General features: G+C 39.0%; 1 gene segment (V, D, J or C); it reads left to right on the forward strand.

The window, feature by feature from the left end:
• The first annotated feature begins 12,483 nt into the window (after window positions 1-12,483).
• Window positions 12,484-17,094, forward strand: LOC123726578 (T cell receptor alpha variable 3-like). The segment is given in 2 exon segments: window positions 12,484-12,656; window positions 16,974-17,094. Coding segments are annotated over 2 exon segments (294 nt in total).
• The last annotated feature ends 2,636 nt before the right edge of the window (window positions 17,095-19,730 follow it).

Raw genomic sequence — 19,730 nt, forward strand, 5'->3', positions numbered from 1 at the left:
CCAGAGGTTGCAGCTGCCTGACTCTGCTTTTTACTACTGTGCTCTGAATCCCACTGTATAATCCCACATACACAGAAAGAGACAAGGATTTCATAGTGTCATCATGGCCTTGTTACATCAGAGTGGCTGAGGAATTTACTGATTCTTGTTGCATGTTGTTATGGTATGATAATATTACATTCCTAATTTGTTTTCTGCCTATGCTCCAAGCCCTTTATTTTTTTCAAATATTTACATTACATTTTAGTCATTTAGCAGACACTCTTATCCAGAGTGACTTACAGTAGTGAATGCATACATTTCATACATTATTATTATTATTTTTTCAATACTGGTCCCCCGTGGGAATCAAACCAACAACCCTGGCGTTGCAAACACCATGCTCTACCAACTGAGCCACACGGGACATATGTTTAAGTTTTCTACAACTACTACTAATTTTATACATTTTAATTCCCTATATCATGTTGCTTAACTCCCCTCTCCCCTAATACTAATGTGTGTCCTTTTCCAGAATGCAGGCGAAGACACAGTCACTCAGCCACCAGGAGACCCAGTCACTCAGTCACTCAGCCACCAGGAGATGTGACCACTACTGAGGGAGGACAGGTCACACTGGACTGTCAATTTCAGACTTCAGTTACTGCAAATGTGTCCTGTTCTGGTACAAGTATGAAGCAAATGACTTCCCAAAGTTTATGTTGGGACATTTTTCTTTAGGAAGTATAAATGCCACTCGATTTGAGGAGAGATTTGATGCCTATCTAGATAAAGACTCAACATCTGTCCCCTTGACGATCCAACGGTTGCAACCATCTGACTCAGCTGTGTACTACTGTGCTCTTAGGCCGACTGTGACAACAGGATATACAGCCCCCTTACAAAAACTATTTGATAGTGTGATTAACAGTTAGACTCTTAGAGAGCCTGGTGTAAGCTCCTTCTCAATGATTCCTAAGGTAGAGTTAAAGAAGTGGTTTCACGAACCTATGACACAAGTTTGCTCTCTCCTTGCCTACCTATCTCACAGTAGGCATGGACTCTTTGCTGAGAAATGTACTGAATCTCTCTGCATGTTGTCAAGGTACGACAATATTATTTTCCGTATTCATTTAATGCCTTTGCTCCAATCCTTTCTTTTATCAAACATATATTTATCAGTACAATACTACCAGTATGAAATTCATACTTTTTTATTTCCTCAATCATGTTGCTGGATTATTTTCTCCCTAATACAAATGTGTATTACATTATTTTCCAGAATGCAGAGGAGAAGCCTCAGTCACCAGGAGATGTGATCGCTACTGAGGGAGAACAGGTCACACTGGACTGTCAATTTGAGACTCAGTTGGATACGAATCTAAATCTGTTCTGGTACAAACAGGGAGCTAACACCTTCCCAAAGTATATGCGACTTTTGGATCAAATAATGCCATTGAATTCCATGGGAGATTCGATTCCCATCTCAATTTAACTACATTTAAATCCTTCCCCTTGATGATCCAGAGGTTACAGCTGTCTGACTCTGCTGTGTACTACTGTGCTGTGACAACAGAATATACAGCCCCCTTACAAAAACTATTTGATAGTATGATATAACGCTCTTAGAGAGCCTAGTGGAAGCTCCTCCTCAATGCTTCCTAAGGCAGAGTTAAAGAAGTGGTGACACATGCGAGTCGAGTGTGTTTGCTCTCTCCTTACCTACCCATCTCACAGCAGACATGGAATCTTGGCTGAAGAATATTTTGATCCTTACTGCATTTTGTTGTGGTATGATAAAAAAACTATATATATTTGCTTACTAGCCATTGCTTAAATGATACCTTTCTATTATCATGTAAAATAGAGAATGTTGCTCACTCTATATGCTTCTAATGATTTAATGGGTTTAAATCATCAAACAGCCTTTCTTTTTCAACGTATATAATTTCTCTCCAGAATGCAGAGGAGACAGAGTGTTACAGACAAAAGGAGTTGAGACGGCTACTGAAGGAGGACAAATAACACTTGCCTGTCATTACGAAACAGATTATCCAAGTCCATATCTATTCTGGTACAAACAGGGAACAAACGACTACCCCAAGTATATACTTATGCGGCCAAAATTTGGAACTGGGGACAATGCTGCTGACTTCAAGGAGAGATTTCACGCTGATCTAGATGCCAACTCCAAATCAGTCCCCTTGACGATCCAGCGGGTGCAGCTGTCTGACTCTGCTGTGTACTACTGTGCTCTGAAGCCCACTGTGACAACAGGAGATACAACCCCTTTACAAAAACATACTGAGCTACACAATGACAGTACACCTGTCTGTACAGTATACAGCACCACTTTAAAATGTACACAGTAACCTTCTCACTACCTCCCTGATATTACCAAGACTAGTGGTAGCAGATGATGATAATCATAGTGATGATGATGATGATGATGATTGTAGAGTAAGTCATTTTTTAAATAAAGCCAATAAAGCTACCTCTTCCAATTCAGCTCTAAATGTCAGCCTAGTCTCATAGACTAGACATATAATAGTACATTTGAATCTGGGACACTGAAATCAGCATGACATTTTATGTTTGTTATGGTTACATAAGACAGAAAGTTACTTAAGGCAAATCCTTAACCCTTTTAACTAACCCTTCCCCTAATCCTAACCTTAACCCTTTAACCTAACTCCTAATGCTAACGTTAATGTTAGCCACCTAGTCACATAGCTAACTTCAGCCACAACAAATTGGAATTCATAACATATCATACATTTCGCAAATTCGTAACGTATTGTACGTTTAGCAAATTCGTAGCATATTATACAAATTGTAATTCTTAACATAGCTTCAAAATGGATGATAGACATCCACAAATTAGTACATAATATTAGTACACAATATATACGAAATGTAACAAATCATACTAAATGGAGTGGTTGGATTTACTTACAGGATAATACGAAATGCTCTGAGACCAGGTTGTAAATGTAGATGTAAGAGACATTAAAATTCCATTACAATATCGCATAGATTAGAAAATAGACCATTGCTTTATTTTTACAGTTGGCCTACTTAGATGAATTTAGAAAAAGCAATATTCAGTATTGTGAATAGAGTAAGCATCAACCAGCATCAACCACAAGAGGGCCACATTATCAAGTAAGTGTTGCTTTCTACTCTAAAATTACTTGTTTACAGTATTTGAACATTCCCTCTGTGCTGTGCTACATGGTCTAGGTCTGTGCTGCTACAAAGACAGGAACCAAGATAGCACACCCGTTTCTGTATTGTAACATCAGGGTGTCTTGCTCTGTGTATCCTATGATAATTATGGGACATTGGCTGTGGACCTCTGTTGTTCTTGCTGCACTTATCTTTGGTAGGATACGGCTCTCACTATCTTTTTCTCATACCCTGATGTCACTGGAATCCTGACATGTTGTGACCATGGGACTTTAAGACTCTATCTGCGCAAAGCAAAATAAATGAGCATCAAAGTTTTCACATTCGAGAACTCAGAACTGTTTTGCAATTAATTGTTCTTTCATAACCCATTAATATTATCACCTTAAATGTACCTAAAGTGCAGAGTATCAAAATCCTGACACATTTATAAGTCAGTTTGTCAATCTTGGTCTTCTGAATACGACATGTTCAGTTTTTAAGAAAACTGTACCTATTTGAATACATAAATAATAGAATAACACAATTTTACCAAGATAGAGTGGTAACACCTCATCAAATACATTAGGAAAGACAAATGACTATCATTACTGAACACCGATGTGACAACATCATTTACTTTAAGACTTCTGACAGTGTTGTTATTTTTGCTTGCATGCCATTATTGCTGGCTAGATCAGCTTAGACCATACTTAGAGAGAGATGGCAAATACGTGTTCTGATTGGTCTGTCTGTATTTGCTCAGGCTTGTGATTGGATTGCAGACAGAACCTTGTAGAACCAAGTTGAAATGTGTTTATGCAGATAGAACTTCCTAAAAAAAAATGTTCACTTAAAATTAACTTTTTCAAAGATCTGACTACACAGACCATGAAGAACCATCCAAAGATCAAATAGATATGATGTGACTAACACATTTTCCACAAAAATGTCATATAGAACCCATGGCATTCTCCTTTGTTTCCAGAGTGCAGCAGAGCAGACAGAGTTAGTTACTCAGTCGAAGAGAGAAGTGGCTTTTTATGAAGTAGAAGATGTGTCTCTAAGATATAAATATAACACCAGTTAATCAGCTCCATCTTCTGGTACATTAAATCCACAAATGATTACCTTGAATATGTTTTGCAGAAGGATGTAATTGGACCAGGGGGTATTGATGATAGATTCAAGTGGAGATTTAACCTCTATGGGATCGTTGAGCTAACGTGCGATAATGTGATTAGCAAGAGGTTGTATGTAACAAGAAAATTTCCCAGGACATAGACATATCTTATATGGGCAGAAAGCTTAAATTTGTAACATCTGCGTCAAACTCACACTCATCTCACTTTCCAGCTCACTCTCCAGATTCCAATCACCGGAATTATTATCACCTGTTCACACACCTGCATGTCATCATCTCACACGATTTAGTTCAGTTCCTTGCATCCCATCACTGTGAGATATTGTTTGTTTTGAGACACACTTTTTCAGAGCTTTTACCTGCCTCACTCACGACGCCTTTCCCCTATTCCCTGCCTGTACTGTTGCCATTTTTGGACCTACCGTATATGACCTTCGGCCCGGCCCTGGACCTAGCTATCTTCCTCCTCCTATGGTGCCTTTCATTAAACACTTGCTGCGCTCTGCGCTTGAAACCAGCTCTCTGTCTCCCTTGTGTTCATTACAAAATTATTATTAGTCTAACTGCACTGTCCAATTCACAGGAGCTATTACGGTGAAAAAATACAATGCTCTGGGTTGAGGAGAGTGCACAGTTATGTACATCAAAATGTATATATTAACCAATTAGGCACAATTGGGCAGACTTCATACAACATTTTGAACAGAAATACAATGGTTCATTGGATCAGTCTAAAACTTGCACATACACTGCTGACATCTAGTGCCAAAACCTAAATTGTGCCAAAATCTAAATTGCGCCTAAACTGGAATAATACACTGTGGCCTTTCTCTTGCATTTCAAAGACGATGGATACATACAGTTGAAGTCGTAAATTTACATACACCTTAGCCAAGTACTTTTCATTTCATAATTTCACAATTCCTGATATTTAATCCTAGTAAAAATTCCCTGTCTTAGGTCAGTTAGGATCACCACTTTATTCTAAGAATGTGAAATGTTTGAATAATAGTAGAGAGAATTATTTATTTCAGCTTTTACTTCTTTCATCACATTCCCAGTGGGTCAGAAGTTTACATACACTCAATTAGTATTTGGTAGCATTGCCTTTAAATTGTTTAACTTGGGTCAAACGTTTTGGGTAGCCTTCCACAAGCTTTCCACAATAATTGGTGTGAATTTTGGCCCATTCCTCCTGACAGAGCTGGTGTAACTGAGTCAGGTTTGTAGGCCTCCTTGCTCGCACATGCCTTTTCAGTTCTGCCCACAAATTCTCTATATGATTGAGGTCAGGGCTTTGTGATGGCCACTCCAATACCTTGACTTTGTTGTCCTTAAGCCATTTTGCCACAACTTTGGAAGTATGCTTGGGGTCATTGTCCATTTGGAAGACCCATTTGCGACTAAGCTTTAACCTTCTAACTGATGTCTTGAGATGTTGCTTCAATATATCCACATAATTTTCCTCCCTCATGATGCCATCTATTTTGTGAAGTGCACCAGTCCCTCCTGCAGCAAAGCACCCCCACAACATGATGCTGCCACCCCCGTGCTTCACGGTTGGGATGGTGTTCTTCGGCTTGCAAGCATCCCCCTTTTTCCTCCAAACATAACGATGGTCATTATGGCCAAACAGTTCTATTTTTGTTTCATCAGACCAGAGGACATTTCTCCATGTGCAGTTGCAAAACGTAGTCTGGCTTTTTTATGGCAGTTTTGGAGCAGTGGCTTCTTCCTTGCTGAGCGGCCTTTCAGGTTATGTTGATATAGGACCTTTTTTACTGTGGATATAGATAGTTTTGTACCTGTTTCCTCCAGCATCTTCACAAGGTCCTTTGCTGTTGTTCTGGTATTGATTCGCACCAAAGTACATTCATCTCTAGGAGACAGAACACGTCTCCTTCCTGAGCGGTATGATGGCTGCATGGTCCCATGGTGTTTAAACCTGCATACTATTGTCTGTACAGATGAACGTGGTACCTTCAGGCATTTGGAAATTGCTCCCAAGGATGAGCCAGACTTGTGGAGGTCTACAATTCTTTTCTGAGGTCTTTGCTGATTTCCTTTGATTTTCCCATGATGTCAAGCAAAGAGGCACTGAGTTTGAAGGTAGGCCTTGAAATATATCCACAGGTACACCTCCAATTGACTCAAAGGATGTCAATTAGCCTATCAGAAGCTTTTAAAGCCATGACATAATTTTCTGGAATTTTCCAAGCTGTTTAAAGGCACAGTCAATTTTCTGACCCACTGGAATTGTGATACCGTGAATTTATAAGTGAAATAATATGTCTGTAAACAGTTGTTGGAAAAATTACTTGCGTCATGCACAAAGTAGATGTCCTAACCGATTATAAAACTATAGTTTGTTAACAAGAAATGTGTGGAGTGGTTGAAAATGAGTTTTAATGATTCCGACCTAAGTGTATGTAAACTTCTGACTTCAACTGTATATATTTTGTTATAAATAAAAACGCATGTTTTATTCATTGTGTTATCTTTTACCAGATCTAATGTGTTATATTCTCCTACATTAATTTCACATTTCCACACATTTCAAAGTGTTTCCTTTCAAATGGTATCAATAATATGCATATCCTTGCTTCAGGTCCTGAGCTACAGGCAGTTAGATTTAGGTATGTAATTTTAACTTCTTGGGGCTATGTGGGACGCTAGCGTGCCACCCGTGGTGCACCCTATCAACAGCAGGTGCATTTCAAGAGCGGCAAATTTGAAACCAAATAAATGTCAAAATTCAAATTTTTCAAACATACAACTATCTTACACCCTTTGAAAGATAAACATCTCCTTAATCTAACCACGTTGTCCGATTTCAAAAAGGTTTTACGGCGAAAGCATAAAGTTAGATTATGTTAGGAGAGTACATTGACAATAGCTGTGTGTAATGTTTTGTCAATTCAAAGACAGGCGTCACCAAAACCATAAAACCAGCTAAAATGATGCACTAACCTTTTACAATCTCCATCAGATGACACTCCTAGGACATTATGTTAGACAATGCATGCATTTTTAGTTCTATCAAGTTCATATTTATATCCAAAAACAGCGTTTTACTATGGCATTGATGTTGAGGAAATCGTTTCCCTCCAATAACCGGCAGTCAAGTCAGCACCACAAATTAAATAATTAAAATTAGAAAACATTGGTAAAATATTATATTGTCATTTAAAGAATTATAGATTTACATCTCTTGAACGCAATCAACTTGCCAGATTTAAAAATAACCTTACTGGGAAATCACACTTTGCAATAATCTGAGCACTGCGCCCAGAAAAATATGCTTTGCTATACAGACAAACGGCCATGTTGGAGAGATCTAAAATCGAAAATACTATGTAAATAATCCATTACCTTTGATTCTCTTCATCAGATGTCACTTCCAGGAATCCCAGGTCCATAACGAATGTAGTTTTGTTCAAAAAAGCTCATCATTTATATCCAAAAAGCTCCTTGTTGTTAGCACATGATCTAAGCCAGCCGGACTTCTCGTCATGAACGAGGGGAAAAAATATATTTACGTTCGTTCAAACATGTCAAACGTTGTATAGCATAAATCATTAGTGCATTTTTTAACCAGAACATGAATAATATTCAAGGTGGACGAATGCATTCTCTTTTATAACGTATTGGAACGAGGGTACCCAACATGAACTCGCGCGCTAGAGTCTAATCGGCCATCACCGTTCCATGGCTCTTGTTCGGTCAGATCTCACAGTAAAAGACTCAAAACACTTTGTAAAGGCTGGTGACATCTAGTGGAAGCAATAGGAAGTGCCAAAACATTAATCAACCCCTGTGTGTTTCAATGGCATAGGCTTAAAGGTAATTCAACACATCAGCTATCCACTTCCTGTCAGAAAATGTCTCAGGGTTTTGCCTGCCAAATGAGTTCTGTTATACTCACAGACACCATTCAAACAGTTTTAGAAACTTTAGGGTGTTTTCTATCCATATATAATAAGTATATGCATATTCTAGTTACTGGGTAGGATTAGTAACCAGATTAAATTGGGTACGTTTTTTTATCCAGCCGTGAAAATACTGCCCCCTAGCCCCAACAGGTTAAGTGAAAATTGAAAAAAAGTGTCCGATCCCTTAATGCCCATCTCAATTCCTTCACCAAATCAGTTCCCTTGATGATCCAGAGGGTACAGCTACTACTGTGCTCTGATGTCCACTGTGACAACAGGATATAGAGCCCCCTTCCAAAAACGATTTGATTGTGTGATATAAGACTTTTAGAGAGCCTAGTGGAAGCTCCTCCTCAATGCTTCATAAGGCAGAGTTAAAGAAGTGGTTTCAAAAGCTCTTGACATGTACTGTACGAGTGTGTTTGCTCTCTCCTTACCAATCCATCTCACAGTTGACATGGAATCTTGGCAGAAGATACTTCTAATCCTTGCTGCATTTTGTTGTGGTATGATAGCTATCATTTACCATGATAACTATTCATTTATTTATTTGCTTACTGCTTTTTCGCCAACCCTTTTATTGTAAATATACATTTCAGTACAATACTATCAGTATTAATTTAATGCGTTTTTATTCCCTCAATCATGTTGCTTGATTATTTTCTCCCCTAATACAAATGTGTATTACATTATTTTCCAGAATGCAGAGGAGAAGAAACAGTCATTCAGCCACCAGGAGATGTGATACCTACTGAGGGAGAACAGGTCACACTGGGCAGTCAATTTGATACTGTAGATAGAAATCCATACCTGTTCTGGTACAAGCAGAGAGCTAATGACTTCCCAAAGTTTATGCTGAAACGGGTGACTTTTGGATCAGATAATGCCATTGAATTCCAGAGGAGATTCGATGCCCATATCAATTTAACTACATTTAAATCAGAATCAAAATCAGTCCCTTTGACGATCCAGCGGTTACAGCTCTCTGATTCTGCTGTGTACTTCTGTGCTCTGAGGCCCACTGTGACAACAGGATATACAGGCCCCCTACAAAAATGAGTGTATCCTAGGCATTAGTGTTGAAAAATGCTAGCCTTACTTCTGTGGTGGGTGCGACGTTATCAGGGCTGTACACCTCACACAGTGGCACACAGAAGACCATTTCAAGGAGAGTGAATGCATGCAAACATCAGTCTGATGATGGAGAAATCAATCAGTGTATTGATCATTCTGATTATGACTACAGGTAAACAATACCTAAACATTTGAACTCCTTGCATCCTTATAATCAGATTATTCAATTATGGTATTGGTCGTTAAACCTCTTTTGATTAGGGGAAAGTCATTTAAATGTGAAAAATAAGCATGTGTTCTAACTTCTATGGGCTACGTGGGACGCTATTTCACACAGCCAGTGAAATAGCAGGGCGGCAAATTCAAAACAACAAAATGTCATAATTCAAATTTCTCAAACATACAACTATTTTATTCCATTTTAAAGATACACCTCTCCTTAATCCAACCAGATTGTCCGATTTCAAAAATGCTTTACAGCGAAAGCAAAATATTAGATTATGTTAGGAGAGTACATAGACAAAAATAACCACACATCCATTTTCCAAGCAAGGATATATGTCACAAAAACCCAAAACACAGCTAAATGAAGCACTAACCTTTGACGATCTTCATCAGATGACACTCCTAGGACATCATGTTACACAATACATGGATGTTTTGTTCGATAAAGTTCATATTTATATCCAAAAACAGCATTTTACATTGGCGCGTGATGTTCAGAAAATGTATTCCCACCAAAACGACCGGTGAATGTGCACATCAATTTACAAAAATACTCATCATAAACGTTGACAAAATATATAACAATTATTTAAAGAATTATAGATAGACTAGTCCTGGATGCAACCGCTGTGTCAGATTTTAAAATAGCTTTACGGAGAAAGCACATTTTTCAATATTCTGAGTACATAGCTCGCCATCACAGCAAGCTATACAGACACCCGCCAAGTTCGGGGTCACCTAAACTCAGAATTAGTATTATAAATATTCTCTTACCTTTGCTGATCTTCGTCAGAATGCACTCCCAGGACTGCTACTTCCACAAGAAATGTTGTTTTAGTTCAAAATAATCCATATTTAATGTCCAAATACCTTCCGTTTTGTTTGTGCGTTCAGAGCACTATCCAAAGGCATAACGCACAAGCGCGGTACCAGAGACGAAAAGTCAAAATGTTCCATTACCATTCTTAGAAGCATGTCAAACTTTGTTTAACCTGTCTGGGCTAGGTGGGACGTTAGCGTCCCACTCTATTCAACAGCCAGTGGAAGAGCGTGGCGCAAAATACAAAAAACAATTTCAATATTTCAAACATGCGACTATTTTACACCATTTGAAAGATAAGACTCTCGTTAATCTAACCACATTGTCCAATTTCAAAAAGGCTTTAGAGCGAAAGCAAAACATTAGATTATGTTAGGAGAGTACATAGACACAAATAACCACACAGCCATTTTCCAAGCAAGCATATATGTCACAAAAACCCAAAACACAGCTAAATGCAGCACTAACCTTTGATGATCTTCATCAGATGACACTCCTAGGACATTATGTTATACAATACATGTATGTTTTGTTCAATCAAGTTCATATTTATATCCAAAAACAGCTTTTTACATTGGCGTGTGATGTTCAGAACATGCATTCCCAGCAAAAACTTCCAGTGAATTTATAAAATTACTCATGATAAACGTTGACAAAATACATAACAATTATTTTAAGAATTATAGATACAGAACTCTTTTATGCAATCGCTATGTCAGATTTTAAAATAGCTTTTCGGCGAAAGCACATTTTGCAATATTCTGATTACATAGCTCAGCCATCACGGCTAGCTAATTTGACACCCGCCAAGTTCGGCGCACACTAAACTCAGAATTAGTATTCGAAAAATTGTATTACCTTTGCTGTTCTTCATCAGAATGCACTCCCAGGACTGCTACTTCCACAAGAAATGTTGTTTTTGTTCCAAATAATCCATAGTTATGTCAAAATACCTCAGTTTTGTTTGTGTGTCACTATCCAAAGTGTAACGCGCGAGCGCATATCGAGACAAAAAAAATTCTAAATGTTCCATTACCGTACTTAGAAGCATGTCAAACGCTGTTTAAAATCAATTTTCATGGTATTTGTCTTGTAAAATAGCGATAATATTCCAACCAGTCAATACTGTATTCATTCAAAGAGGAAAAGAAAAAATGGCGTGGTCTCGTGAATGCGCATTTCCAATTTCTTAGTCACCAGGCAGACCACTGACAAACTGAGCTACCATACTTTGCCCAGAGACAATCCGGTTTCTGAAGGCTTTAGAGAGCCAATGGAAGCCTTAGAAAGTGTCACGTAACCCCACAGATCCTGTAGTTTCGATAGAGAAGCAAAAGGAGAACTACAAATTCTCACACAGGCCACTTCCTGCTTGGAATTTTCTCAGGTTTTTGCCTGCCATATGAGTTCTGTTATACTCACAGACACCATTCAAACAGTGTTAGAAACTTCAGAGTGTTTTCCATCCAAATCTACTAATAATATGCATATTCTCATCTCTGGGCAAGAGTAGTAAGCAGTTTAAATCGGGTACGTTTTTTATCCGGCTGTGAAAATACTGCCCATAGCCCAGACAGGTTAAAATCAATCTTTATGGTATTTTTAACGTAGAAATGTGATACAATTCCAACCGGACAATACCGTATTCATTCAAGGAGAAGAAGAAGGAACAGCACACTCGCAGGACCGCGCATGTCCAATCCCTTTGTCCATAGGCAGTCCACTCAGTGACTGAGCTCCTATTATCTGCCCAGTGACAGGAGAATGCTGAAAGAACTTTCTGAAGGCTTTTGACAGCCAATGGAAGCCTTAGGAAGTGCAACGTGACCCCACAGATACTGTAGTTTCGAAAGGGATTGGAAAGAAGAACTACAATTCTCAGATCCTCCACTTCCTGGTTGAATTTTTCTCAGGTTTTTGCCTGCCATATGAGTTCTGTTATACTCACAGACACCATTCAAACAGTTTTAGAAACTTGAGAGTGTTTTCTATCCAGATCTATACTAATAATATTCATATTCTCGTATCTGGGCCAGAGTAGTAACCAGATTAATTTGGGTACGTTTTTCATCCGGCCGTGAAAATACTGCCCCCTATACCTTAAGACGTTCAGCTTTATTACCTATTTTTCCTCTGCAGGAATGGTATGTGGAGATAGTGTGACTCCTGACAAGGAGGAGTACACCCCCACTGAGGGATCATCAGTGTCTCTGAGCTGGACATATGAAACAAGCAGCAGTATCAGCTACCTTTACTGGTACCAACAATACCCTAACCATGCACCTGAGTACCTACTGTTTAATCTAACTGCACTGTAAAAATTTACAGTAGCTGTTACAGTGAACAAATACCATGCTATTGTTTGAGGAGAGTGCACACCAACAAAAAACTTTCATCACGGCTTCTGGTTTGATACATTCACCTCTGAAGGTAAATCATCTCTTTCATTCGGTAATCTTGCTCTGATTTGGCATCCTGAGGATACCCAGAGATAACATTTAGAATAGTTTTGTTTGATAAAATACAGTTTTATATTCAAATGTAGGAACCGGGTTCTACAATTTGAACCCCTGCTGTCTCTGGCTCCACACCCACCCCACACGGCCATCTAGATGTGTGAAAGTTAGTGTATAAGTTAATGATCCATCATGTAAGACATTACTGGGAGTGTGTAAACTTACAATTTGTATTACCATATCATTTTTGTATGTTCTCTATAGTACTAATTTGGCAAATTTGGGCAAATACTGTGCAGTATTGCAATGCTTCACTGAATCAATTTTTTCCTTTGCACACACACACTGCTGCCATCTAGTGGCCAAAATGTTAATTGTGAGAGAGATGTCATCTTCACTCTTCAATCAGTAGTCTTCAATCGTTTTTATATCGGTCGGAAAAGCACTTGGTAATTTGACAAAGCACAACAATATTGTTGTTTGTAGTTACTCCTCCTCACAATTCTCACTGCCTAGTGGTCTAGTATGAAAGTCAACCTGAAGGGGGCAACCTAACAAAGCACTCACACCCCTGAATCAGAGGATGCCATACAGACAGACACCTCCCCACGGTCTACTACTGCATGTAATACAGAACAACATGAAGCATCAACAGTAGGACAGAGGGTGTCAAAGCTCTGTGATAGATAGATCAGCATTGTTCTGCTCCTTACCTTTTCCACTTCAAACTGACTGACTAGTCATGAGAAATTGGCTGATCCTGCATGTTCTGGCTGCATGCTGCTTTGGTATAACATCACTCTGTTCATCTGTCTCTTTCTGTGCACTTGTTCATTTTATTTATATACATTATTATTATATGTTGTGAAGATATATTTCTCTTTCTTTTCAGGGTGCAGAGCAGAAGAGAATGTAATACAGCCAACAAAAGATGTAATGGTCGTAGAAGGACAACCAATAAAACTCACTTGTCTATTTGATACAACTTCTCAATCACCATATCTCTTCTGGTACAAACAACAAACAAATAGCAACCCTATGTTTATGCTGAGAAGGGATACGTTTGGAGCTGGGGAAACCGCTACTGAGTTCAAGGAGAGATTTCATGCCCGTCTGAACGTCACAGCAAAGTCAGTCCCCTTGACGATCCAGAGGGTGCAGCTGTCTGACTCTGCTGTGTACTACTGTGCTCTGAGGCCCACTGTGACAACAGGATATACTGCCATCTTACAAAAACTATATGTTTCATGTGTCCATAGAAACATTCAGTAACACTGAAAATTTGGGACGAAAGCACAATATGCATTTCAATATACTTTAAGTAGATCTGAATTATTTATTCTATGGCTACACAAGTGTTTGTACATTAACTGTAAAAGAATACCTGTACGTGTTCACAACATACCAAAAAAATATGTTTATCATACTCACTTCATGTTACATTTATGTCATTAAAAATTGCTTTAGGCTACTTTTCATTTTATGTGAGCTAGACGTAAGCTTCTCACTATACTGACAAGGTAATATTGACCCATACATTTCTTTACAATCTTCCCTGTCTCTGAACAGGCTCCTCTGTGATTTATGTCAGTTGATGGTGATATACAGGCTGAGATGGACATGGAAGAGAGAGAGAGGATCTCTACCTCTTACTGTAACTCACAGTCACTCTCAGTGTGTTCTGTATAACCATGGTACTCTGTCTGATCATCTGGCTGGTTCTTGTTGTATTCTGCTTCAGTATGATGGAACCTTTCCTCTCATTGGTTTATATAATCATCATCTATCTCAATTTAATTTTTAATATTTCATTATCACTCACTTTATCTTTTTTTGTCTTCCAGAGTGTACAGGAGACCATGTTCAACAGCAACCAATAGGTGTAATTACTACTGAAGGAGGACTGGTAACAAAGAGTTGTCAATATAACACCAGTGCTACTAATGCATATCTATATTGGTACAAACAAGAAGCAATACTGAGATGTTATTCTTTTGGATCTGGAGACGATGTTGCAGGGTTCAAGGAGAGATTCAATGCAAGTCTAAATACCAAGACACAATCAGTCCCCTTGACTATCCAGTGTCGTGTCTTTGGCTATGCCGGATTAAGTGATATGACATGCTATTCTATAAAATAATTTCTCTGTAATTAATATTACCTGATTAAGCTAATCAGCTTAATGTAATTAACTAGAAAGTCAGGGCACCACGAAATAATGTTTATAGAGCTGTTATCTTCCAAATAAACTCTTAACATCAGTAGCAGTCAATATTTAATCATCACTTTATTCAGTCTCATCTGAAAGTTGTAAATTCTTGGTTATCTTCACGAACCCTGGCTAACAAGTTGAATCAGCAATACAACATTTGGTTTAATTTTTTATTTACTAAATACGTAAATAATCATACAGAATTACATCTACACAGAATGGATCATACATTGATTACAAATTATGTCATAAAGGAAAACGTCCCTAGCGGACGGAACAGATATGACGGCTGGTTACACAAAGAAAGGGGGTTGGGTTTTGAATGAAAGAGCGGGAAGACTGAGTAACAAAGGGAGAAGCTATGCTATCGTAAATACAGAATCTTATGCATTCTAAATAACCGCCCATTTGAAAAAGGAAAACGCAATAAATATTTACTCTGAGCTGCGCTTCGGTAGATTGGTCGTAGATAGACAGCCGGTTTGTCCAGCATGGATCTCTTGTCCTCTGAAGAATGTCTAGTGGTGAACTGGAGCTTGGTAGAATGGATACTCTGTCCGTCCTCTCCTAGCCCACGTTTACAGCGGCTGCTGATAACTCACCGGCTAGGAGGTATCACTTCTGGAGTGAATAAGAGTTCAAAGTTCATACCAAGTTGCCATACTTTTAAGCTCGTGCTATATTCTGGCTGGTATAGTCGAAATTCATCCTTTCGGCGTGTCAATCGTCACCTTCACATTGAACACGATGCTAATTTCGTTAGGTTATTATCTGAGCCCTTTTAACGTAGGACCATCGTCCTGACGTCCTCGGAACAGAAAGTTGAATTTTCATCAACGGGTTTATATAGTAGTGAAAGAAGGGCGTGTTTCATAGTTTTACAACCAAAGTCTGTTCACTTGGGCGTGGCCTCTGAGTGAGCAGAGTTTCTCTATGACAAACCGGTCTCTCATTTAAGAAGCTAAAATTACATTTAATCTTTTCACAAATAGTTTCATATTTAAACATTTAAATTGTACAACAATTCCATGTGAATCTGATAACTAGAATGTGTCGACTTTCCAAGATACAGTTTATGTCATCCTGTCATTAGTAGTAATGTCTCAGACAACAACTGATCTGAGATCATATTCATATTCAAAGAGGTTAAGTACCAACGCATATGTTCAACTGGTTGGATTACCAAAATAGGGTTCCGTTTCCCACCTTTTGATGTTCCCAGACTCTCTATGTTATCAAAGGGATTTTTAATAGTCACATCGGTAGAGTAGAGAGAGGAAAAAGGGGAAAGGTATTTATGGGGGTCATAAACCTCCCCCAACAGGCCAACGTCATGACACCAGGTTGCAGCTGTCTGACTATGCTGTGTACTACTGTGTTCTGAGGCTCACTGTGACAACAGGACATACAGCCCCTTTACAAAGACATTTTTTAAGTGAAGGGCAGGTGTTATATAATTGAGGCAGAGGAAAGGAAATGCCTTTTATAGCTGACAGTGAGAAACCAGGGGAGTCATTGTGTCATAACTCTACTTGTTTTCACTCTTTTCACTGTGTTAAATAATACTTACCAGCATGTTACTAGGATCAATTTTAATATATGCACTAGTGGGTGAGATTGATGCTACTCTTAATTTCCAATCACTGTGAATGTAGTTACTGAAGACTGGAGTCATAGTACTGTGAAGGATATTTAGTCAATTTTGAATACACTTGACTGAATAAAGATTTGAATTGTATGATAATTTCCTGATAATAATTCCTGTTTTCATAAATGTTTACAGGTGGCAGTCATGGGAATGACATCACTCCAACAACAGATAAGGTGTTTGGGTTGGAGGGTGATGTCATAAATCTGTCCTGTAACTACTCCTCTGCTAGTACTCTCCAGTGGTATCAACAGTACCCTGGATCATCTCCCATCGTCCTCCTCCTCACTGGAGTGTCCTCAAACCCCTCTGTAGTGCATGCTACTCCTCCATACCCACGACTGTCTGTAAACTAAATGATGAGAGAACCCATGTGGACCTGGAGATCTCCTCTGCTGAAGTGACACATTCTGCTCTGTACTACTGTGCCCTGTAGACCACAGTGACAAGAAACCCAGACACACTGTACAAAAAACGGAACTGAAAAAAAAAACAGACATTCCCTAAGAGAACGCTCATTTAGAATTATTTTGGCCATTATTTTGAATACCATCACTATGCCCCCATCCACAAGGCTCGAGTGGTCACTGAATGGTTTGATGAGCATGAAAACTATGTAAACCATATGCCATGGCCATCTTTAACTACAGATCTCAACCCATTTGAACACCTACAGGAGTTTCTGGATCTGCGTCTGAGACAGCGTTTTCCACCCCCATCAACAAAACACCAAATTATGGCATTTTTGTGGAAGAATGGAGTCGCATCCCTCCAGTAGAGTTCCAGACACTTGTAGAATCTATGCCAGCAGTTCTGGTGGCTCGTGGTGGCCCAACACCCAATTAAGACACTTTATGTTGGTGTTTCCTGTTTTGGGGCCGATACCTGTACATGTAGGGTGGAAATGAACAATTCATTATTTTCAATGAAAACTAATAAAATGTTCATACAAATGTTGGATGAAAAAGTTACAGAAACTCATTAGGGTTATCTGAATGTGTTGCAGATGTCCAGTATACTGTAGATTACAGATATAAATAGGACCACAAAATAAACTGTGAATGAATTAACTATGTTGAAGAGATGAACTATCTTACAGATCTTCCTTTCTAGCAATGTTTTCCCCTATGATTTCACTGTAGACAGCTCAGGTCCAACTCTGCTGCCCTAAAATCAAGAAAATAAATGGGGATAAATTACATCGTTTTATACAACATCCAATAGAGGGAGACTAGGGGAATCTTGTTTCAAAATCAAATCAAATCGAATGTTATTGGTCACATACACATGGTTAGCAGATGTTATTGAGAGTGCAGCGAAATACTTGTCCTTCTAGTTCCGACAGTGCAGCAATATCTAACAAGTAATATCTAACAATTTCACAGCAACTATTGTCACGGTTGTCGTTGGGAATGGAGGACCAAAACGCAGCAGGAATGTGGATGCTCATCTTGTATTTTATTTTCAAACAAAGTGAACACCAAAATAACAAAAGAAGAATGATCAACAAAACAGTCTTGTCAGGCTCACACACACAAAACAAGAAACAATCTCCCACAAACACTAAACCAAACAATTACCCATATATAGGACTCTCAATCAGAGGCAACGAGAAAGAACCTGCCTCCAATTGAGAGTCCAACCCCCCATTAACCTAAACATAGAAATACAACTAACTAGACTAAACATAGAAATACATTAACAAGGAACAGTGCCCATAAACCCCGGAATACATAAATCAAATACCCTTCTACAAAAACACCACCCCGAACCACATAAAACAAATACCCTCTGCCACGTCCTGACCAAACTACAATAACAAATAACCCTTATACTGGTCAGGACTGTCACGCGCTTCTTCATCATCCGATGATATAGCGAAATCGTCGTCTGAAAAGGTGGACCAATATGCAGCAGAGTTGGTGTTCATTTTATTAATTTATTAACGAACGTTGAACACGAAAAACAAGAAAACAATAAGCACGACAAATGACAGTTTTGCAGGCTATACATACGCAGTGCAAAAACAATCTCCCACAAATACAAGACAAACACACCCAACTGATATAGGACTTCCAATCAAAGGCAACACCAAACAGCTGCCTTCAATTGGAAGTCCACCCCAATTAACTCAACATAGAAACACACTCACTAGACTACACATAGAAATACATAAACATAGACCATAACTCAAAACCCGGAAATAATAAATCAAACACCCTTTTCCCAAAACACCACCCTGAACCACATAAAACAAATACCCTCTGCCACGTCCTGACCAAACTACAATACCAATTAACCCTTATACTGGCCAGGACGTGACAAGGACGTGACAACTATACACACAAATCTAAGTAAAGGAATGGAATAAGAATATATACATATAAATATATGGATGAGCAATGACAGAGCGGCATAGGTAAGATGCAATAGATGGTATAAAATAAAGTATATACATATGAGATTAATTATCAAAGATATGTAAACATTATTAAAGTGGCATTATTAAAGTGACTAGTGATCCATTTATTAAAGTGGCCAATGATTTCAAGTCTGTATGTAGGCAGCAGCCTCTCTTTGTTGGTGATGGCTGTTTAGCAGTCTCATGGCCTTGAGATAGAAGCTATTTTTCAGTCTGTCTTTGATGCACCTGAACTGACCTCGCCTTCTGGATGGTAGCGGGGTGAACAGGCAGTGGCTCTGGTGGCTGTTGTCCTTTTGATCTTTTTGGCCTTCCTATGACATCGGGTGCTGTCGGTGTCCTGGAGGACAGGTAGTTTGCCCCCGGTGATGCGTTGTGCAGACAGCACCACCCTCTGGAGAGCCCTGCAGTTGTGGGCGGTGCAGTTGCCATACCAGGCGGTGATATAGCCCGACAGGATGCTCTCAATTGTGCATCTGTAAAAGTTTTTGAGGGTTTTAGGTGACGAGCCAAATTTCTTCAGTCTCCTGAGGTTGGTTGAACAGGCGCTGTTGCACCTTCTTCACCACACTGTCTGTGTGGGTGGACCATTTCAGTGCAGCCCTGCATTTTGAAGATGTGACCTTGGCATCAAGCAGCAGCAAAACGTC

This window comes from Salmo salar, chromosome ssa14 (genome assembly GCF_905237065.1).
Source record: "Salmo salar chromosome ssa14, Ssal_v3.1, whole genome shotgun sequence".
Taxonomy (NCBI): Eukaryota; Metazoa; Chordata; class Actinopteri; order Salmoniformes; family Salmonidae; genus Salmo; species Salmo salar.